This window comes from Moschus berezovskii, chromosome 2 (assembly GCF_049115385.1).
Source record: "Moschus berezovskii isolate FMDL1 chromosome 2, NW_MosBer_1.0, whole genome shotgun sequence".
NCBI lineage: Eukaryota > Metazoa > Chordata > Mammalia > Artiodactyla > Moschidae > Moschus > Moschus berezovskii.
In genome coordinates, this window is record NC_142461.1 from 128946960 (window position 1) to 128967919 (window position 20960).

At 38.0% G+C, this 20960-nt stretch overlaps 1 protein-coding gene across 1 annotated transcript in view; it reads left to right on the forward strand.

Annotated features, from left to right (window-relative positions):
* FSIP2 (fibrous sheath interacting protein 2) overlaps positions 1-20960 on the forward strand; it is a 149289-nt gene that overhangs the window by 19707 nt on the left and 108622 nt on the right. The window contains exon 8 of the mRNA XM_055398640.2: positions 18661-18787. Coding sequence (XP_055254615.2) covers positions 18661-18787 — 127 coding nt within the window. The remainder of the gene's footprint in view (positions 1-18660; positions 18788-20960) is intronic.

The window sequence follows — 20960 nt, forward strand, 5'->3', positions numbered from 1 at the left end:
AGCCTGTTTCTGTTTTGTGAATAAGTTCATTTGTTTTTTAATATGAGTAATATCATAAAACATTTGTCTTTTCTGTTTGACTTAGTGAGATAATCTCTATCCAGGCCCATCTATGTTGCTACAAATGGCATTATTATTTCATCTTTTATGGCTGAGTAATTTTCTGTTGTACATATGTACCACATCTTCTTTATCCATTCCTCTATCAATGGACATTTAAATTGCTTCCATGTTTTGGCTATTGTGAATAATGCTCCAATGAACACAGGAGAGTGTGTATCCTTTTGGACTATAGTTTTCTCTGGATACGTGGCCAGTAGTGGAGTTAGTAGGTCATATGTAGTGGTTCTATTTTTAGTTTATTTAAGGAATCTCCATATTATTCTCCACTAATTATCAGAGAAATGCAAATCAAAAGTACAATGTGATATCACCTCATACTGGTCAGAATGATCATCATCAAAAAGTCTACAATCAGTCAATGCTGGAGAAGGTGTGGATAAAAAAGGGAACTCTTCTACACTGGTATGGCAATGTACAACCACTATGGAGAATAGTATGGAGATTCCTTAAATAAACTAAAAATAGAACTACTGTCTTTTCATATGCTTTTTGGCCATCCGTATGTCTTTGGAGAAATGTCTATTTAGATCTTCTGCTTATTTTTGATTGAGCTGTGTGTTTTTCTGACTGAGCTGAAGGGGCTATTTGTAAATTTTGGAGACTAATTCCTTTTCTGTCTCATTTGCAAATATATTCTCCCTTTTTGTTTATGGTTTCTATTGCTGTGCAGAAACTTTTAAGTTTAATTAGGTTCTGTTTTTTTTTTTCCCCCTTTTCATTACTCTAGGAGGTGGATCAAAAAAAGATATAGTTGTGATTTATGTCAAAGAGTGTTCTGGCTATATTTTCCTCTTAAGAGTCTTATAACATCTGGCCTTACATTTAGGTCTTTGATCCATTTTGAGTTTATTTTTGTGTATGGTGTTAGTGAATATTCTAATTTCATTCTTTTAGGTGAAGCAACAGAATGCCCCAGGTTTCCACTTAATTTTCACCTGATGACATTTACTGTGTCTTCACAAACTCGTCTCAATCAAATTCTGGCACTGGGCATGCCCCTTAAACATGACCACTGATGGTAGGCATGGTAACACCAAAGGCTGCTTGAAGCATCTTAATGGCAGAGCAGTTTGAATTGTTGGAAATTTCCAGTGCAGCTATTATAAATTGGCTTTTTTAATTCCAGTGCAGCTATTCCAAATTGTCTTTTTGAATTATGTTTTAATGTAAAAGCTTTTCAATTCATTTTTATGTGTTACTATAATCTATATTCTTTTCTTTTAGATTTGACATTACTTGTATTTTTACTCAAATTATGTGTTTGTTTCATAGTTATCAAAAAATTTTAAGATTTATCTTAGCTTCTTTGTCAAAAATGAATTTCATTAGTCTAACTTTACTCCTGTTTTCTGTTTTTTTACCTATTTGTCTTATCTCAATTATACATTTAATAATTCTTTAAATCAGTAATTTTAGTTTTCCAAGTTTGGTTTTCTGTTTCAGGGTTGTTTTGGTTAATCTATATTTACATTTATATTTCTATATAAATTTTTAAACCATATTGTCAATGTTTGCCAGGAAATTTTGCTGAGGTTTTGATGGGAATTGTATTGACTGTATAGGTCATTTTGGGCAGAATTGATCTCTTGATTATATTGGATCTTCCAACTCACGAACCAGATACCTCGATTTATTTATGTCTTCTTAATTTTTCTTATCATTTACTTATATAATTTGAAGTATACAGCTTTTGCACATCTTTTGCTATATTTATTCCTATATATTTCATAATTTAATATATTGTAATTTGCATTTTTAATTTTAAATTCCAGTTATTTTATGTTGGGATATAGGAAATCAATTTTTAATATTCATCTTATACCTTATATGGATAAAAGCACTTACTAGCTCTAGTAGTTTTATTGTAGGTGCCAACTTATGTTCTACTTAAATGATCATGGTACTGCAAATGATCTTGATGCTCATTAAACATGGATGCTTTTTAGTTCCTTTTCTTGCCTGATTGCATTGGCTAGAACCTCCAGTATAATGTTTAATAGAAGTGATTTTGGTGGACATTACTGTCAAATATTTATTTTGTCCTTTCTTGCCTCTCTACAGAGATATTAGGCTGCTTGACATTGCACCGGATCTTAATGATGTTTTTCATTTTGTAGTGCTTTAATTGAAATATAGTAGTGTACAGTATTATGTTAGCTTCAGGTATATTATATAATGATTTGACACATCCATACATTATAAAATTATCACCACAATAAGTCTAGTAAACTTTGTTATACAAACTGATTTATATTATTGACTATATTCCAGTTGCTGTATATTTTGTCCCTTTAATTCATTAGATAACTTGAGATTTGTACCTGTTAATACCCTACATCTTCTTCCCACCAAACTCCTTTCTGGAAACCATCTGTTTCTTGTCTGTGTCTAAATTTGTTAGTTTTATTTTTTAGGTTCTACATTTGATATTATGTCGCATTTGTCTTACTGTGAATTATTTCACTTAGCAGAATATCTTTTAGATTGTCCATGTTGTCACAAATGGCAATATTGAAAATTTTCAATGGCTAAATAATATTCCATTTTGTGTGATCACATCTTAGTTATCCATTTGACTATGGATGAACACTTAGGTTGCTTCATTTTCTTGGCTACTGTTAATACTACTGCAGTGAACACTTGAGTGCCTGAAGCTTTTGTATTAGTGTTTGTATTTCCTTTGATTAAATATCCAGAAGTGAAATTGCTGGGTCATATGGTAGCTCTATTTTTAATTTTTTTTAGGATTTTACATACTGTTTTCTGTAATGGCTTCTCCCAGGGATGGGGGAGCCTGGTGGGCTTCCGTCTATGGGGTCACACAGAGTCAGACACGACTGAAGTAACTTAGCAGCAGCAGCAGCTTATAATTTATAATCCAGACAACAGTCCCTTGAGGGTTCCCTTTTCTCCGCATCCTTCAGTTCAGTTTAGTTCAGTCTCTCAGTCATGTCCTACTCTGTGCAACCCCATGGACTGCAGCACGCCAGGCCTCCCTGTCCATCACCAGCTCCCAGAGTCTACCCAAACTCATGTCCATGAAGTCGGTGATGCCATCCAACCATCTCATCCTCTGTTGTCCCCTTCTCCTCCTGCCCTCAATCTTTCCCAGCATCAGGGTCTTTCCAAATGAGTCAGCTCTTCACATCAGGTGGCCAAAGGATTGGAATTTCAGCTTCAACATCAGTCCTTCCAATGAATATTCAGGACTGATTTCCTGTAGGATGGACTAGTTAGATCTCCTTCCTATCCAAGGGACTCTCAAGAGTCTTCTCCAACACCACAGTTCAAGAGCATCAATTCTTCTATGCTCAGCTTTCTTTATAGTCCAACTCTCACATCCATACATGACCACTGGAAAAACCATAGCCTTGACTAGATGAACATTTGTTAACAAAGTAATGTCTCTGCTTTTTAATATGCTGTCTAGGTTGGTCATTGCTTTTCTTCCAAGGACTAAGTGTCTTTTAATTTCATGGCTGCAATCACCATCTGCAGTGATTTTAGAGCTCAGAAAAATAAATTCAGCCACTGTTTCCCCATCTATTTGCCATGAAGTCATGGGACTGGATGCCATGATCTTAGTTTTCTGAATGTTGAACTTTAAGCCAACTTTTTCACTTTCCTTACCACTTGTTATTAGTTGTGATTTTAATGATAGCAATTCTGGCAGAGGTGTGGTGGTACTCATTGTGATTTTGATTTGCGTTTTCCTGAAGATTCGTGATGTTGAGAATCTTTTCATATGTTTTTTGGCCATCAGTATGCTTTTTAGAAAAATGTCCATTCAAGTCCTCTGCCCATTTTTGGTTGGGTTCTTTGTTTCTTTGTGATAAGTTATATGATTCCATTTTATATTTTGGATACTGACCTTTTATTGGGTATATATAATTTACAAATATCTTCTCCCATTCAGTAAACTGCCTTTTTGTTTTGCCAAGAATCTACATGTCTAAAAAAGTTTTAGTTTTTTGCAGTCTCATTTGTTTATTTATTATTATTATTTTTTGCCTGAAGAGCCAGATCAGACTAGTAATAATAATGCTAAAATTTATGTCAAAATACCTGTTTTCTCTAGGAGTTTTTTGTTTTGGAATCTTAAACATTTAAATCCTTAATCCATTTTGAATTCTTTTTGTATATGGGTATGAGAAAGTAAATCAGTTTTATCTTTTCCCTTTAGCTGTCCAGTTTCCCCAATACCATTTAGTGAAGAAGCTGTCTTTTTCCTATTGTACATCTATGCCTCCTTTGTTGTAAATTAATTGACCATATAAGTGCTGGTTTATTTCTGGGCTCTCTCTTCTGTTGTAGTGATATATGTGTCTGCTTTTGTGCCAGCTCCATACTGTTTTGATTACTGTAGCTTTGTAATATAGTTTAAAACCAGGGATTATGATTTTGAACATCTTTTTCAAGATTATTTTGAGAAAAGACCCTTATCTATCTCAAAAACTTTTATGTTGTCATACCAATTTTAGAATTATTTGTTCTAGTTCCGTAAATGCTATTGGTATTTTAATAGGGTTTACATTGAATCTGTACATTGCCTTGGGAAATATGGTCATTTTAACAGTATTAATTCTTCCAATTTGGGAGCACAGTATATCTTTCCAATTTTTTGTGTTGTCTTAAATTTATTTCATTAATGTCTTACAGTTTGTGATTTTAAGTCTTTTATCTTCTTTGTTAGAGTTATTCCTAGGTAATGTATTCTTTTTGATGCAATTGTAAATGAGATTGATCCTTAATTTCTCTATTAGTTCATTGTTGGTTTGTAGAAACATGACTTGTGATTATTAATTTTGTATCCTGCAATCTTACTGAATTCATTTATTCTAATAAATTTGGGGTTATCTTTAGGATTTTCTGTATATAATATCATGTCATCTGCAAACAGTTTTACATCTTCTTTTCCAATTTGGATACAGTTCATTTCTTTACTTGTCTGACTGTTATGGTTAGGCCTTATAGTGTTCAGTTGCTAAGTTATGTCTGACTCTTTGTTCTCTCCTGAACTGTAGCTCACCAGGCCCCTCTGTCCTCCACTACCTCCTGGTGTTTGCTCTAATTCATGTCCTTTGAGTCAGTGATGCTATCAAACCATCTCAGCCCCCTTCTCCATTTGCTTTCTGTCTGTACAGCCTCAGGATCTTTTCCAGTGAGTCAGTTCTTTGCATCAAGTGGTCAAAGTATTGGAGCTTCAGCATCAGGCCTTCCAGTGAATATTCAGGGTTGATTTCCTTTAGGATTAATTGTTTTGATCTCAGTCCAAGGGACTCTCAAGAGTCTTCTGTGAACAGCACCACAATTTGAAAGCATTGAATTGTGCTCAGCCTTCTTTATGGTACAACTCCCACATCTGTACATAACAACTGGAAAAACCATAGCTTTGACTATATGGACTTTTGTCAACAAAGTGATACCTCTGCTTTTTGAATACTTGTCTAGATTTGCTATAGCTTTTCTTCCAAGGAGCATGTGTCTTAATTTCATGATTGCCGTCACCATCTTCAGTAATTTTGGAGTCCAAGAAAAGAAAATCTGTCACTGCTTTCACTTTGTCCTCTTCTATTTGCCATGAAGTGATGGGACCAGATGCCATGTTCTTTGTTTTTTGAATTCTGAGTTTCAAGCCAGCTCACTCACCTCTTTAACCTTCATCAAGAGGCTCTTTAGTTCATCTTTACTTTCTGCCATTAAAGTGGTATCATCTTCATATCTGAGGTTGTTGATATTTCTTCCAGCAATCTTGATTCCAGCTTGTGATTCATCCAGTCTAGTGTTTTGTGTGATGTACTCTGCATTTAAGTTAAATAAGCAAGGTGACAGTGTACAGTCTTGTCATACTCCTTTCTCAATTTGGAACCAGTCAAGTCTTCCATGTCCATTCTAACTGGTGCTTCTTGACCTGCATTTAACTTTCTTGGGAGACAGATAAGGTGGTCTGGTACTCCCATATCTATAAGAATTTTCTGGTTTGTTGTGATCCAGATAGTCAAAGATTTTAGTGTAGTAAACGAAGAAGAAGTAGATTTTTTTTTTTTAACCCTCTTGCTTTCTCTATGATCCAACAAATGCTGGCAATTTTATCTCTGGTTCCTCTGCCTCTTCAAAACGACTTCCATACTGTATTCAATAAAAGTAGTGGGATGGCACATCCTTGTCTTATTCCTTATCTTAGAGGAAATGCTTTCAACTTTTCACCATTAACTATGATGTTGGCTGTAGGTTTATCACATATGACCTTTATTATGTTGGGGTATGCTTCCCCTGTCACCTACTTTGTGGAGAGTTTTTCTTTAATTTTTTATTGTGGGATAAATGCTTTACAGAATTATGTTGATTTCTGCCAAACATCAACATGAGTCAGCCATAGGAGAGTGTTTATCATAAATAGATATTGAATTTTGTCAACACTTTTTTCTGCATTGATTGAGATAATTGCATGATTTCTATTTTTCACACTGTTAATATGTATCATATTGATTTCTTTGCAGGTACTGAAACATACTTTTCAGACAAATCCCACTTGATCATGGGGTGTGATCCATATAAAGTATTGTCAAATTCTGACTTTTTATATTTTGAGGGTATTTACATCTGCGTCTGCCATTGATAATGACCTGTAATTTCCTTTTTTGAGTGCTGTTTTTGTCTTGTTTCAGGGTGATGCTGGTCTCCTAGAATGAGTTTGGAAGACCCTTCCTTCCTCTTTGATATTTTGGAATTGTTTGAGAGGGATAGGTAGTAAGTCTCCTAAAAATATTGGTAGTATTCATCAGTAAAGACTTCTGGTCCTGTTGATTAAATTTCATTACTGGTAATTTCTTTCTTCATATTTTATCTTCTTCTCAGTTCAGTCTTGGGAGATTATACATTTCTAGGAATGTATATTTCTTCTAGATTGTATATTTTATTGGGATACAACTGTTCATCATAATCTCTTATGATCTTTTGTATTTTTATGGTGTTGATTATAACTTCTTTTGCATTTCTGATTTTATTTGGGCCCTCTGTTTCTTGATGAGCCTGGCTAAAGATTTTTCAATTTTGTTTATCTTTTCAAAGAACCAGATCTTATTGTCATTGATATTTTCCAACTTTTTTTAGTCTTTGTTCCATTTAGTCTGCTCTGATCTGTATGACTTCTTTCCTTCTACTAACTCTGAGTTTGTTTGTTCTTTTTCTAGTTCCTTTGGGTGTAGATTTGGTTGTTTATTTGAGAATTTTGTTCCCTGTTTAAGCTTCTATTGCTGTAAATGTCCCTCTTAGAACTTCTTTTACGTTCCCTCTTAGAAAAGTTACTTCCCATAGATTTTGGATCATTGTGTTTCCATTTTCTTTTGTCTCCGGTATTTTTAGTTTGAATTCTTCAGCGACCCATTGGCTGTTTAGTAGCATATTGTCTAGCCTACATATACACATATTTTTGTTTTTTTTTACAATTTTCTTTTCTTGTGGTGATAGAAAGAAATGTTTGATATGATTTCAGTCATCTTAAATTTATTTAGATTTGTTTTCTGGTCTAACATGTGATTGATCTGTCCTGGAGAATGTCACATGTGTACTGGAATGTGTATTCTGTTGCTTTTTGATGGGATATTATATACATCCACCATTTAATTTGTATTTAAGGCTAGTGTTTCTGTATTGATCTTCTGTCTAGATGATCTGTCAGGTAATGTAAGTGAAGTTGTTATTGTCCCCTACTGTAATTGTATTACTGTCAATTTCTCCCTTTATCCTTGTTAGTATTTGCTTTGTGTATTTCAGTTCAGTTCAGTCACTCAGTCGTGTCCGACTCTCCGCGACCCCATGAATCACAGCACGCCAGGCCTCCCTGTCCATCACCAACTCCCGGAGTACACTCAAACTCATGTCCACAGAGTCGGTGATGCCATCCAGCCATCTCATTCTCCGTCGTCCCCTTCTCCTCCCGCCCCCAACCATTCCCAGCATCAGAGTCTTTTCCAGTGAGTCAACTCGTCGCATGAGGTGGCCAAAGTATTGCAGTTTCAGCTTTAGCATCAGTCCCTCCAATGAACATCCAGGATTGATCTCCCTTAGAATGGACTGGTTGGATCTCCTTGCAGTATAAGGGACTCTCAAGAGTCTTCTCCAACACCACAGTTCAAAAGCATCGATTCTTCAGCGATCAGCCTTCTTCACAGTCCAACTCTCACATCCATACATGACCACGGGAAAAACCATTGCCTTGACTAGATGGACCTTGGTTGGCAAAGTAATGTCACTGCTTTTTAATATACTATCAAGGTTGGTCATAACTTTCCTTCCAAGGAGTAAGCGTCTTTTAATTTCATTGCTGCAGTCAGCATCTGCAGTGATTTTGGAGCCCCAAAAAATAAAGTCTGACACTGTTTCCACTGTTTTTCCATCTATTTCCCATGAAGTGATGGGACCAGATGCCATGATCTTTGTTTTCTGAATGTTGAGCTTCAAGCCAACCTTTTCACTCTCCTCTTTCACTTTCATCAAGAGGCTTTTGAGTTCCTCTTCACTTTCTGCCATAAGGGTGGTGTCATCTGCATATCTGAGGTTATTGATATTTCTCCCAGCATTCTTGATTCCAGCTTGTGCTTCTTCCAGCCCAGCATTCCTCATGATGTTGTGTATTTAGGTGCTCCTATATTGGGTACATGGAGAAGGCAATGGCAAGCCACTCCAGTACTATTGCCTAGAAAATCCCATGGATGGAGGAGCCTGGTAGGCTGCAGTCCGTGGGGTCGCTAAGGGTTGGACACGACTGAGCGACTTCACTTTCACTTTTCACTTTCACACATTGGAGAAGGAAATGGCAACCCACTCCAGTGTTCTTGCCTGGAGAATCCCAGGGAAGGGGGAGCCTGGTGGGCTTCCGTCTATGGGGTCACACAGAGTCGGACACGACTGAAGTGACTTAGCAGTAGCAGCATATTGGGTACATATGTATTTCCAATTGTTATATCTTCCTAGATCAATATTTTCTTCATTATGTAATATCCCTCTGTTTTTTGTTATAGTCTATGTTTGAAAGTCTATTTTGTCTGATAAAAGTTTTGCTACCACAGATTTTGTATGGAATACTTTCTCCATCCCCTTACTTTCAGTTTGTGTGTCTTTAGATCAACCTGCAGGTAGCAGATGTATGGGTTTTGTTTTTATATTCATTCAGCCATTCTGTCATTTGACTGAAACATTTAATCCATTTAGATATAAAATATTGATAATTACTGATATGTGTGAAGAAAGCTGATCACCAAATAATTGATGCTTTTGAACTGTGGAGATGGAGAAGACTCTTGAGAGTCCCTTGGACTGCAAGGAGATCCAACCAGTCCATTCTAAAAGAGATCAGTCCTGGGTGTTCATTGGAAGGACTGATGCTAAAGCTGAAGCTCCAATACTTTGGCCACCTCATGTGAAGAGCTGACTTACTGGAAAAGACTTTGATGCTGGGAGGGATTGGGGGCAGGAGGAGACGGGGACAACAGAGAATGAGATGGCTGGATGGCATCACTGACTTGATGGACATGAGTTTGAGTGAACTCCGGGAGTTGGTGATGGACAGGGAGGTCTGGTGTACTGTGATTCATGGGGTCGCAAAGAGTCGGACACGACTGAGCAACTGAACTGAATTGAACTGATGTACTTATTTCCATTTTGTTCATTGATTTCTGGTTGTTCTGTAGGTTCTTTTTCAGTCATTTAATCTTTTTCTCTCTTCCATTGTAATTTTATGAGTATCTTTAATATTGTTATTGAGTCTGTTTCTCTTCTTTTGTGTTGTATTACACGTTTTTGATTTGTGGTTACTGTAAAAATGTATGTGCATGCTCAGTACCTCAGTTTTGTTTTTATGACCACAAGGACTACAGCCTGTCAGGCTACTCTGTCCATAGAATTCTCCAGGAAACAGTGCTGGGGTGGATTGCCATTTCCTACTCCAGAGGCTCTTCCAAACTCAGGGGTCGAACCTGCATCTCCTGTGTCCCCTGCATTGGCAGGCATATTCTTTACAACTGAGCAACCTGGGAAGCATAAAACCTGTATGTATGTATAATTATATATATATTACAGTAATCCAAGTCTATGCACCAACCAGTAATGCTGAAGAAGCTGAAGTTGAACGGTTCTATGAAGACCTACAAGAACTTTTAGAACTAACACCCAAAAAAGATGTCATTTTCATTATAGGGGACTGGAATGCAAAAGTAGGAAGTCAAGAAACACCTGGAGTAACAGTCAAATTTGGCCTTGGAGCACGAAATGAAGCAGGGAAAAGGTTAATAGAGTTTTGCCAAGAGAACACACTGGTCATGGCAAACACCCTCTTCCAACAACACAAGAGAAGACTCTACACATGGACATCACCAGATGGTCAACACCGAAATCCAATTGATTATATTCTTTGCAGCCAAAGATGGAGAAGCTGTCAAGACCAGGAGCTGACTGTGGCTCAGATTATGAACTCCTTATTGCCAAATTCAGACTTAAATTGAAGAAAGTGGGGAAAACCACTAGACCATTCAGATATGACCTAAATCAAATCCCTTATGATTATACAGTGGAAGTAAGAAATAGATTTAAGGGACTAGATCTGATAGAGTGCCTGATGAACTCTGGACAGAGGTTCATGACATTGTACAGGAGACAGGGACCAAGACCATCCCCATGGAAAAGAAATGCAAAAAAGCAAAATGGCTGTCTGAGGAGGCCTTACAAATATCTATGAAAAGAAGAGAAGCGAAAAGCAAAGGAGAAAAGGAAAGATATAAGCATCTGAGTGCAGAGTTCCAAAGAATAGCAAGGAGAGATAAGAAAGCCTTCCTCAGCGATCAATGCAAAGATAGGAAAACAACAGAATAGGAAATACAAGAGATCTTTTCAAGAAAATTAGAGATATCAAGGGAGCATTTCATGCAAAGATGGGCTCGATAAAGGACAGAAATGGTATGGACCTAACTAAAGCAGAAGATGTTAAGACGAGGTGGCAAGAATACACAGAAAAACTGTACAAAATGATCTTCATGATGAAGATAATCACGATGGCGTGATCACTGACCTAGAGCCAGACATCTTGGAATGTGAAGTCAAGTGGGCCTTAGAAAGCATCACTACGAACAAAGCTAGTGGAGGTGATGGAATGCCAGTTGAGCTATTACAAATCCTGAACAATGATCCTGTGAAAGTACTGCACTCAATATGCCAGCAAATTTGGAAAACTCAGCAGTGGCCACAGGACTGGAAAAAGTCAGTCTTCATTCCAGTCCCAAAGAAAGGGAATACCAAAGAATGCTCAAACTACCACACAATTGCACTCATCTCACACGCTAGTAAAGTCATGCTCAAAATTCTCCAAGCCAGGCTTCAGCAGTATGTGAATTGTGAACTTCCAGATGTTCAAGCAGGTTTTAGAAAAGGCACAGGAACCAGAGATCAAATTGCCAACATCCGCTGGATCATGGAGAAAGCAAGAGAGTTCCAGAAAAACATCTATTTCTGCTTCATTGACTATGCCAAAGCCTTTGACTGTGTTGATCACAATAAACTGTGGAACATTCTGAAAGAGATAGGAATACCAGACCACCTGACCTGCCTCTTGAGAAACCTGTATGCAGGTCAGGAGGCAACAGTCAGAACTGTACATGGAACAAGAGACTGGTTCCAAATAGGAAAAGGAGTGCGTCAAGGTTGTACTGCTTATTTAACTTCTATGCAGAGTACATCATGAGGAATGCTGGGCTGGAAGAAGCACAAGCTGGAATCAAGATTGCTGGGAGAAATATCAATAACCTGAGATGTGCAGATGACACCACCCTTATGGCAGAAAGTGAAGAGGAACTAAAAATCCTCTTGATGAAATTGAAAGAGGAGAGTGAAAAGGTTGGCTTGAAACTCAACATTCAGAAAACAAAGATCATGATATCTGGTCCCATCACTTCATGGGAAATAGATGGGCAAACAGTGGAAACAGTGTCAGACTTTATTTTTTTGGGCTCCAAAATCACTGCAGATGCTGATTACAGCCATGAAATTAAAAGACGCTTACTCCTTGGAAGGAAAGTTATGACCAACCTAGATAGCATATTAAAAAGCAGAGACATTACTTTGCCAAACCAATGTCCGTCTAGTCAAGGCTATGGTCATGTAGGGATGTGAGAGTTGGACTGTGACGAAAGCTGAGTGCCGAAGAATTGATGCTTTTGAACTGTGGTGCTGGAGAAGACTCTTGAGAGTCCCTTGGACTGCAAGGAGATCTAACCAGTCCATTCTAAAGGAGATCAGTCCTGGGTGTTCATTGGAGGACTGATGCTGAAGCTGAAACTGCAATACTTTGGCCACCTCATGCGACGAGTTGACTCACTGGAAAAGAGTCTGAATCTGGGAGGGATTGGGGGTGGAAGGAGACGGGGACGACAGAGAATGAGATGGCTCGATGGCATCACCGACTTGATGGACATGAGTTTGAGTGAACTCCGGTAGTAATTGATGGACAGGGAGGCCTGGCGTGCTGTGATTCATGGGGTCGCAAAGAGTTGGATACAAATGAGTGACTGAACTGAACTGATGTGTATATATATATATATATATATATATATATATATATATATATATACGTATTTATATATATATGTATATATTACATATGATTGCCTTTAATTGATTATTTCTTTAATTCAAATGCTTTCTAAGAACCCTACTGTTTTATTTCCCCTCCCTTTTAATGTTTTTGCATATTATATTTTATATATTTTGGGGTATCCCTTAACTAATTTTTGTGTATCCCTTAACTACTTAACTACACTCACAGTCAAGTGTGACTCAGTCTCTTGTCGGGACACCGCTCCTTTCTCCTAGCTCCTGGTGTGCACAAGGTTTTGTTTGTGCCCTCCAAGAGTCTTTTCTGCAGTCCTGTGGAAGTTCTGTAATAAAATCCAACTGGCCTCCAAAGTCAAATTCCCTAGGGGGTTCTGAATCCCTCACCTGGACCCCCAGGTTGAGCTTCCCTAATAGCTCAGTTGGTATAGAATCTACCTTCAATGCAGGAGAACCAGGTTCGATCCCTGGGTCGGGAAGATCCCCTGAAGAAGGAAATGGCAACCCACTCCAGTACTTGTGCCTGGAGAACTCCATGGACAGAGGAGCCTGATGGGCTATAGTCCATGGTATCACAGAGTCGGGCACGACTGCTCTACCAATTTTCATTTTGACTTGACTACTTACTGTGGATATGATTTTACTACTTTTGTCTTTTAACTATCCTACTAGTTTTATCAGTGCCTGATCCACTGCCTTTACTGTTTGTGTGCCTTTACCAATGAGATTTTTCCTTTTGTGTTTTCATGTTTCTAGTTGCAGTCCGTGGGGTCGCTAAGGGTCAGACACGACTGAGCGACTTCACTTTCACTTTTCACTTTCACACATTGGAGAAGGAAATGGCAACCCACTCCAGTGTTCTTGCCTGGAGAACCCCAGGGACGGGGGAGCCTGGTGGGCTTCCGTCTATGGGGTCACACAGAGTCGAAGACGACTGAAGTGACTTAGCAGCAGCAGCAGCAGTTGTGCTCTTTTCTGCTTAGAGCAGTCCTTTTAGGCTTTCTTATAAAATTTTTAGTGGGCTTTTCAGTTCAGTTCAGTCGCTCAGTCTTGTCTGACTCTTTGCGAGCCCATGAACTGCAGCACGCCAGGCCTCCCTGTCCATCACTAACTCCTGGAATTTACCCAAACTCATGTCCATTGAGTCGGTGATGCTATCCAACCATCTCATCCTCTGTTGTCCCCTTCTCCTCCTGCCTTCAATCTTCCCCAATATCAGGGTCTTTTCAAATGAGTCAGCTCTTCGCATCAAGTGGCCAAGATATTGAAGTTTCAGCTTCAACGTCAGTCCTTTCAGTGAACACCCAAGACTGATTTTCAGTCCCCTTTAATGAAAAGGACATCTTTTTTGAGTGTTAGTTCTAAAAGGTCTTGTAGGTCTTCAGCTTCTTCAGCATTCCTGGTCTGGGCATAGACTTTGGTTGCCATGATATTGAATGGTTTGCCTTGGAAACAGAGATCATTCTGTCATTTTTGAGATTGCATCCAAGTACTGCATTTTGCACTCTTTTGTTGACCATGATGGCTACTCCATTTCTTCTAAGGGATTCTGGCCACAGGAGTAGATATAATGGTCATTTGAGTTAAATTCACCCATTCCAGTCCATCTTAGTTCACTGATTCCTAGAATGTCAACATTTACCCTTGCCATCTCCTATTTGACCGCTTCCAATTTGCCTTGATTCATGGACCTAACATTCCAGGTTCCTATGCAGTATTGCTCTTTACAGCATTGGACCTCCCTTCTATCACCAGTCACATCTACAACTGGATGTGTTTTGCTTTGGCTCCATCCCTTCATTCTTTCTGGAGTTATTTCTCCACTGATCTCCAGTAGCATATTGGGCACCTACCTACAAAATTCATGGGGTGACCTTCAGATTTGAATGACAGCCTTGCTAAATATTCTTAGTTGTAACTTTTCCTTTTATCACTTTGAGATATTGTACCACTCTTTTCTGGAGTGCAAAATTTCTGCTGAAAATGTAGCTCAGAGTCTTATGGATACATAAGTATTTTCCCCTGCTTTTCCCCTGCTGCTTTCAAGATTCCTTCTTTTCTTGAATTTTTGCCAAAAATTGGTGTGAACCTCTTTGGTTGATCTTGATTGGGATTCTTTGTGCTTCTTGGACATGGATGGCTGTTTTCTTTCCCACATTAGATGAGTTTTCATCTATTTTTTCTTCATCTAAGTCCTCAGCCACTTTCCTTCTCTCTTCTCCTCCTTCTGTGACTGTTGTAATGCAAATTATGGTATGATTGATGTCTAGAATTGTCTTAAACTCTCATTTTGTTTAACTCTTTTGTCTTTCTTTCAGTTCAGCTTAGGTGATTCCAACTACTCTGTCTTCCAGTTCACTGATCCCTTCCTCTGTATCAGCTAATCTGTTGACTCCTTCTAGTGTTTTGTTTGTTTGTTTTTAGCTATTTTATTAGTTCTGTTTGATTCGTCTCTATGTTTTCTAATGCTTGTTAAACTTCTCATTGGTTCATCCATCTCCTTCTGTGTTCCTTGAGCATCTTATGCCCATAATCTTGAACTCTTTTATCAGGTAGATTGCTTGTCTCCCCTTATTTTCTTCTTTTCTGAAGTTTTGTTTATGTTTGGGACATATTTCTCTCATATTGCCTAATTCTTTTTGTTTATTTCTATGTATTAGATACATTGGTTACATTTCCAAGTCATGAAGATGTGTGCTTATGTGGGTTATATCCTTTGAGGCCCAGCAGTACACTCTCCTCTGGTCATGAGAACTATGTGCTCGAAAGGTGTCTCATATCAGATCTACATGGCCTGATTGACTGCCAAGTGCTGCCTCACGTGATGGCTGCCATGCCCACTGGTAGATAGAGCTGGTTCCTGGTACATCTGGTTGAAAGGTCCAAGGGTCCCATGCCTCAGTCACCTGACTGGTAGACAATGCATGCCCTAGTAAAACTGGCTGTGGGAACCTCTGGTGAATGGAGCAGGTACCAGGCCTCTGTTGGGAGATGATGTGTCCCAATGAGGCTGGTCGTATAGTCCAGATGGGTCCCAGGACTGTTTTCAGCTCCCTTGTGAGCCGGTCATCCCTCAGTGCTAACAACCTAAAAGGAGGGCTCCAAAATGGTACTTGCCAGCATTGGTATTCTTGTAGTAAAACAGGCCTCCAAAACTGGCTGCCACCCTCTTCCCCATCCCCAAAGGGAATGCCAGTTGCCACCTGTCTTTCCAAGAATCTCTCCAAGATGAACAAGCTTGTCTGATCCATGCTTCTTTCACCTTACTGCCTCTGTGCTGGGCCTCAGAACATATATTTGCATGTGCCTTTTTAGAGCAAAGTCATTATTTCCTACCACCCACTGGTTCTTACATACTCAAGTCCTGCTAACTTTCAAAGCCAGATATTCTTGAGGTTTGTCTCCTTGGTGCAGGACCTTTCTGGCTGGGAAGCCTAATGTTGAGCTTGGACATTTTCCTCCTTGGGAAGAACCTTTGCAGTTGTGATTATCCTGTTGTTTATGGGTCAGTGACCCCAAGATGATACACTAGACTATATTACATCTCTTTGTCTCCTACCCATCTCATTGTGGCTACTTCTTTCTGTATTTATTTATGGAAAGTCTTTTCTGCTTCTTAGTGTCATTCTCTTAGTTACCCTGAAAACAGTTTTAATTTCGTTATGTCCATTATCAAGGAAGGAAGCCTGGGGTCTCCCTTCTCTACCATCTTAGCCACATTCCCTAATTTTGCTTATTTTTTTATTTTTCTCTCAGTGTTTCTTTTTGGATGGTTTCTTTTTCTGAATATATATTAATATCTTCCCCTTCAATGTGAACTCTACCATTAATGCACCAAATGCATTGCTTATCTCACACATTTAAAATTGATTTGGACACTTTTGGTATCTTCTATGACTGAGCGACTGAACTGAACTGAACTGATGTCTCTTGTTTATCTTATAAATATTTGGAATTCAGTTATTATATGTATTTTATTAAAGTGTAGTTAATTTACAATGATGTTTAGTTCTAAGTGTACAGAAGTGATTCAGTTATATATATATTCATGTGTATATATAAAGTCTTTTCCAAATTCTTTTCCACTATAGATAATAAGAAAATACTGAATATAGTACCCTGTGATATGCAGTAGGTCCTTGTTTACCTATTTTATATATAGTAGTGTGTTTATGTTAATATCAAACTCTTAATTTGTCTCTCTACCCCCTTTGGCAGTCTTCAGTTTTTTTTTTTCTTTCTGTGCCTGTGAGTCTATTTCTGCTTTGTAAATAAGTTCATCTGTATTATTTTTTTTTATTTTATTATTTTTTCTTTTTTTAATTTATTTTTTAGATCTCACATATAAGTGATATATATTTGTCTCTGATTTATTTCACTTAGTATGATAATCTCTAGGTCCATCCATGTTGCTTCAAGTGGCATTGTCATTCTTTTTATGGCTGAGTAATATTCCATTGGAAGGACTGATGCTAAAGCTGAAACTCCAATACTTTGGCCACCTCATGTGACGAGTTGACTCACTGGAAAAGACTGATGCTGGGAGGGATTGGGGGCAGGAGGAGAAGGGGACGACAGAGAATGAGATGGCCAGATGGCATCACCGACTTGATGGACATGAGTTTGAGTGAACGCCAGGAGTTGGTGATGGACAGGGAGGCCTGGCGTGCTGTGATTCATGGGATCGCGAAGAGTCAGACACGACTGAGTGACTGAACTGAACTCAACTGAACTGAATATTCCATTGTGTATGTATACACGTTGTGTCTTCTTTATCCATTCAGCTGTCAATGGACATTTACATTACTTCCTTGTCTTGGCTATTGTAAATAGTGCTGCAGTGAATTTTGGAGTGTATCTTTGTGAATTAGATTTCTCTATATATATGTCCAAGAATAGGATTGCAGGATCATATGGTAACTCTGTTTTCAGCTTATTTATTTTAATGTTACCTTTAAGTCTAACATCTGTATCATTTCTGGGTTATTTTTGATTGATTACTCTCTTTATGGGTCATATTTCTGTACTTCTTTATATGCTTGGTATTCCTTGATTGGATGCCAAATATTGTGAACTTTTTATTGTGTGTGCTGAGTATTTTCATCTTTGAATAATACTCCTTAGCTCTTTTTCCTTGAATATAGATAGATTTATTTGGAAATGGTTTGATTTTTATAAGTCTTGCTTTTTAATATTTGTTAGATGGGAATAGAACCATATTGAATCTGGGACAAGTTATTAATCACTGCAGAGGCAAGACCCATTTTAGTACTCTACTCAATACCCTATGACTTAATGAATTTGTTTCTGGGTAGCCTCATGAGAATAAGCATCATAGATTGGTGCCAAATATTTTTTCTTGATTGCTTTGGGATGGGTCTGTCTTTGGTCTTTGGTAGTTTCTCACATAAAAGTCATATAAGTACTAATCCATTCTCTTGCTGACTACTACTCTAGGAAATTCTCTCAGGATTACTGGAGATCTTTCTCTGTGCAGCTGTCTCTTTTCTGGTATATCCAGTGTCAATATTAGTCCAGAGATATACAAAAAGAAGCCAGATTTCATGTATGATATTCTGTTTATGTTTGTTTGACCTGAGTGACTTTTGGTAAAGGAATTCTCCAACTGAAGATGATTTAGAATTTGCCTAAAATCACAGGAGAGGAGTACATTGAGATGATGTCTGATCTAAAACTGGATACCCTGAAGGTGTGCAATGAGAAAAACTGCATCTAAGGGTTAAATATATTCTTCCTGTTTGACAACATATGGAAATTTACCCATTACCACCCTCCCAAATTTATGTTCAGAATAACTTTACAAGTCACAGGACAGGAATGACTGCTCATTTCCAACATACTGTCACATTTTAAATATTTATTTGTATCTTTAAACAGCAAGTTGATGTTAACCAATATACTTATTTAATATTTTAGAAACAAGCTCTTCTAGAGAAAAAAATGGCTTATCATTTACAAAAAATGCAAGAAAGTGGCATTAAAAAAGAAGATATGAGGAAAAATACAAATGATTACGGAGAACAAGATGGACTACATTATGAATGTGAGAATATTAATATCTAATGTAGCTATATAGAAAGTACTTGACTATATACTTATGTAAAAAATTCTTTTGCAAAACAATTGCTCATGCTTGCTTTCTGCTTTGTACCAGGGCAGGATTCTAGGAATTTCCCTATCACAGTTCAAGTTGAAATATAGAAATATATATATAAATTAAAACAAACTAAAATAGCCTTATCAAGTGATTCAGCAGAGAATCATGCCTATACTGCAGTTCTAGCCAACTTCCTTATACTTAAAATATATTTTGTGCTCATTTAGGTTTAGTCGCTCAGCCATGTCCAATTCTTTGAAACTCCATGGACTGTAGCATGCCAGGCTTCCCTATCACCAACTCCCAGAGCTTACTCAAACTCTTGTCCATTGAGTCAGTGACAGCATTCAAACATCTCATCCTCTGTCATCCCCTTCTCCTCCCACCTCAGTCTTTCCCAGGATCAGGATCTTTTCCAAGGAGTCAGTTCTTTGCATCAGGTGGCCAAAGTGTTGAAGTTTTCAGCATCCATCCTTCCAATGAATATTCAGGACTGTCTTCCTTTAGGATACACTGGTTGGATCTCCTTGCAGTCCCAGGGACTCTCACAAGTCGTCTCCAACACCACAGTTCAAAAGCATCAATTCTTCAGTGCTCAGCTTTCTTTATAGTCCAACTCTCACATCCATACATGACTACTGGAAAAACCATTGCTTTGACTAGATGGAACATTTTTGACAAATTAATGGCTCTGCTTTTTAATATGCTGTCTAGGTTGGTCATAGCTTTCCTTCCAAGGAGCAAGCATCTTTTAACTTCGTGGCTGAAGCCACCATCTGCAGTGATTTTGGAGCTCCCCAAAAATAGTCTCTCACTGTTTCCATTGTTTCCCCAACTATTTGCCATGAAGTGATGCCATGATCTTAGTTTTCAGAATGTTGAATTTTAAGTCAACTTTTTCACTCTCCTCTTTCACTTTCATCAACAGGCTCTTTAGTTTTTTTTTTTTTTTCACTTTCTGCCATAAGGGTGGTATCATCTGCATATCTGAGGTTATTGATATTCCTCCTGGCAGTCTTGATTCCAGCTTGTGCTTTATCCAGCTCGACTTTTTGCATGATGTACTCTGCATATAAGAGTGCATATAAGCAGGGTGGCAATATGTAGCCTTGACGTACCCTTTACCAGATTTGGAACCAGTCTTTTGTTCCATGTCCAGTTGTAACTGTTGCTTCTTGACAGGCATACAGCTTTATTAGGAGGCAGGTAAGGTGGTCTGTTATTTTCATTTCTTTAAGAATTTTCCACCATTTGTTGTGATCCACACAGTCAAAGGCTTTGGCATAGTCAATAAAGCAGAAGGAGGTGTTTTTCTGGAACTTTCTTGATTTTCCCAGAATCCAACAGATGTAGGCATTTAGTCTCTGTTTCCTCTGTCTTTTCTAAATCCAGCTTGAATATCTGGAAGTTCAAAATTCACATATTGTTGAAGCCTGGCTTGGAGAATTTTGAACATTACTAGTGTGTGAGATGAGTACAATTGTGCAGTAGTTTGAACATTCTTTGGCATTGCCTTTCTTTGGGATTGGAATGAAGACTGGCCTTTTCCAGTCCTGTGGCCACTACTCAATTTTCCAAATTTGCTGACATATTGAGTGCAGCACTTTCACAGCTTCATCTTTTAGGATTTGAAATAACTCACCTGGAATTCCATCACCTCCACTAGTTTTGTTCATACTAATGTTTCCTATGCCCACTTGACTTCGCATTCCAGGATGTCTGGCTCTAGGTGACTGATCACACCATCATGGTTATCTGGGTCATGAAGATCCTTTTTGTATAGTTCTTCTGTGTATCATTGCGACTTCTTAATATCTTCTGTTTCTGTTAGGTACATACCATTTCTGTCCTTTATTGTGCCCATATTTGCATGAAATGTTCCCTTTGTATCTGTAATTTTCTTGTAGAGATTTCTAGTCTTTCCCATTCTATTGTTTTCCTCTCTTTCTTTGCATTGATTTCTGAGGAAGGCTTTCTTGTCTCTCCTTGCTATTCTTTGGAACTCTGCATTCAAATGGGTATATCTTTCCTTTTCTCCTTTGCGTTCACTTCTTTTTTTTCTCAACTGTTTGGAAGGCCTCCTCAGGCAACCATTTTCCCTTTTTGCATTTCTTTTTCT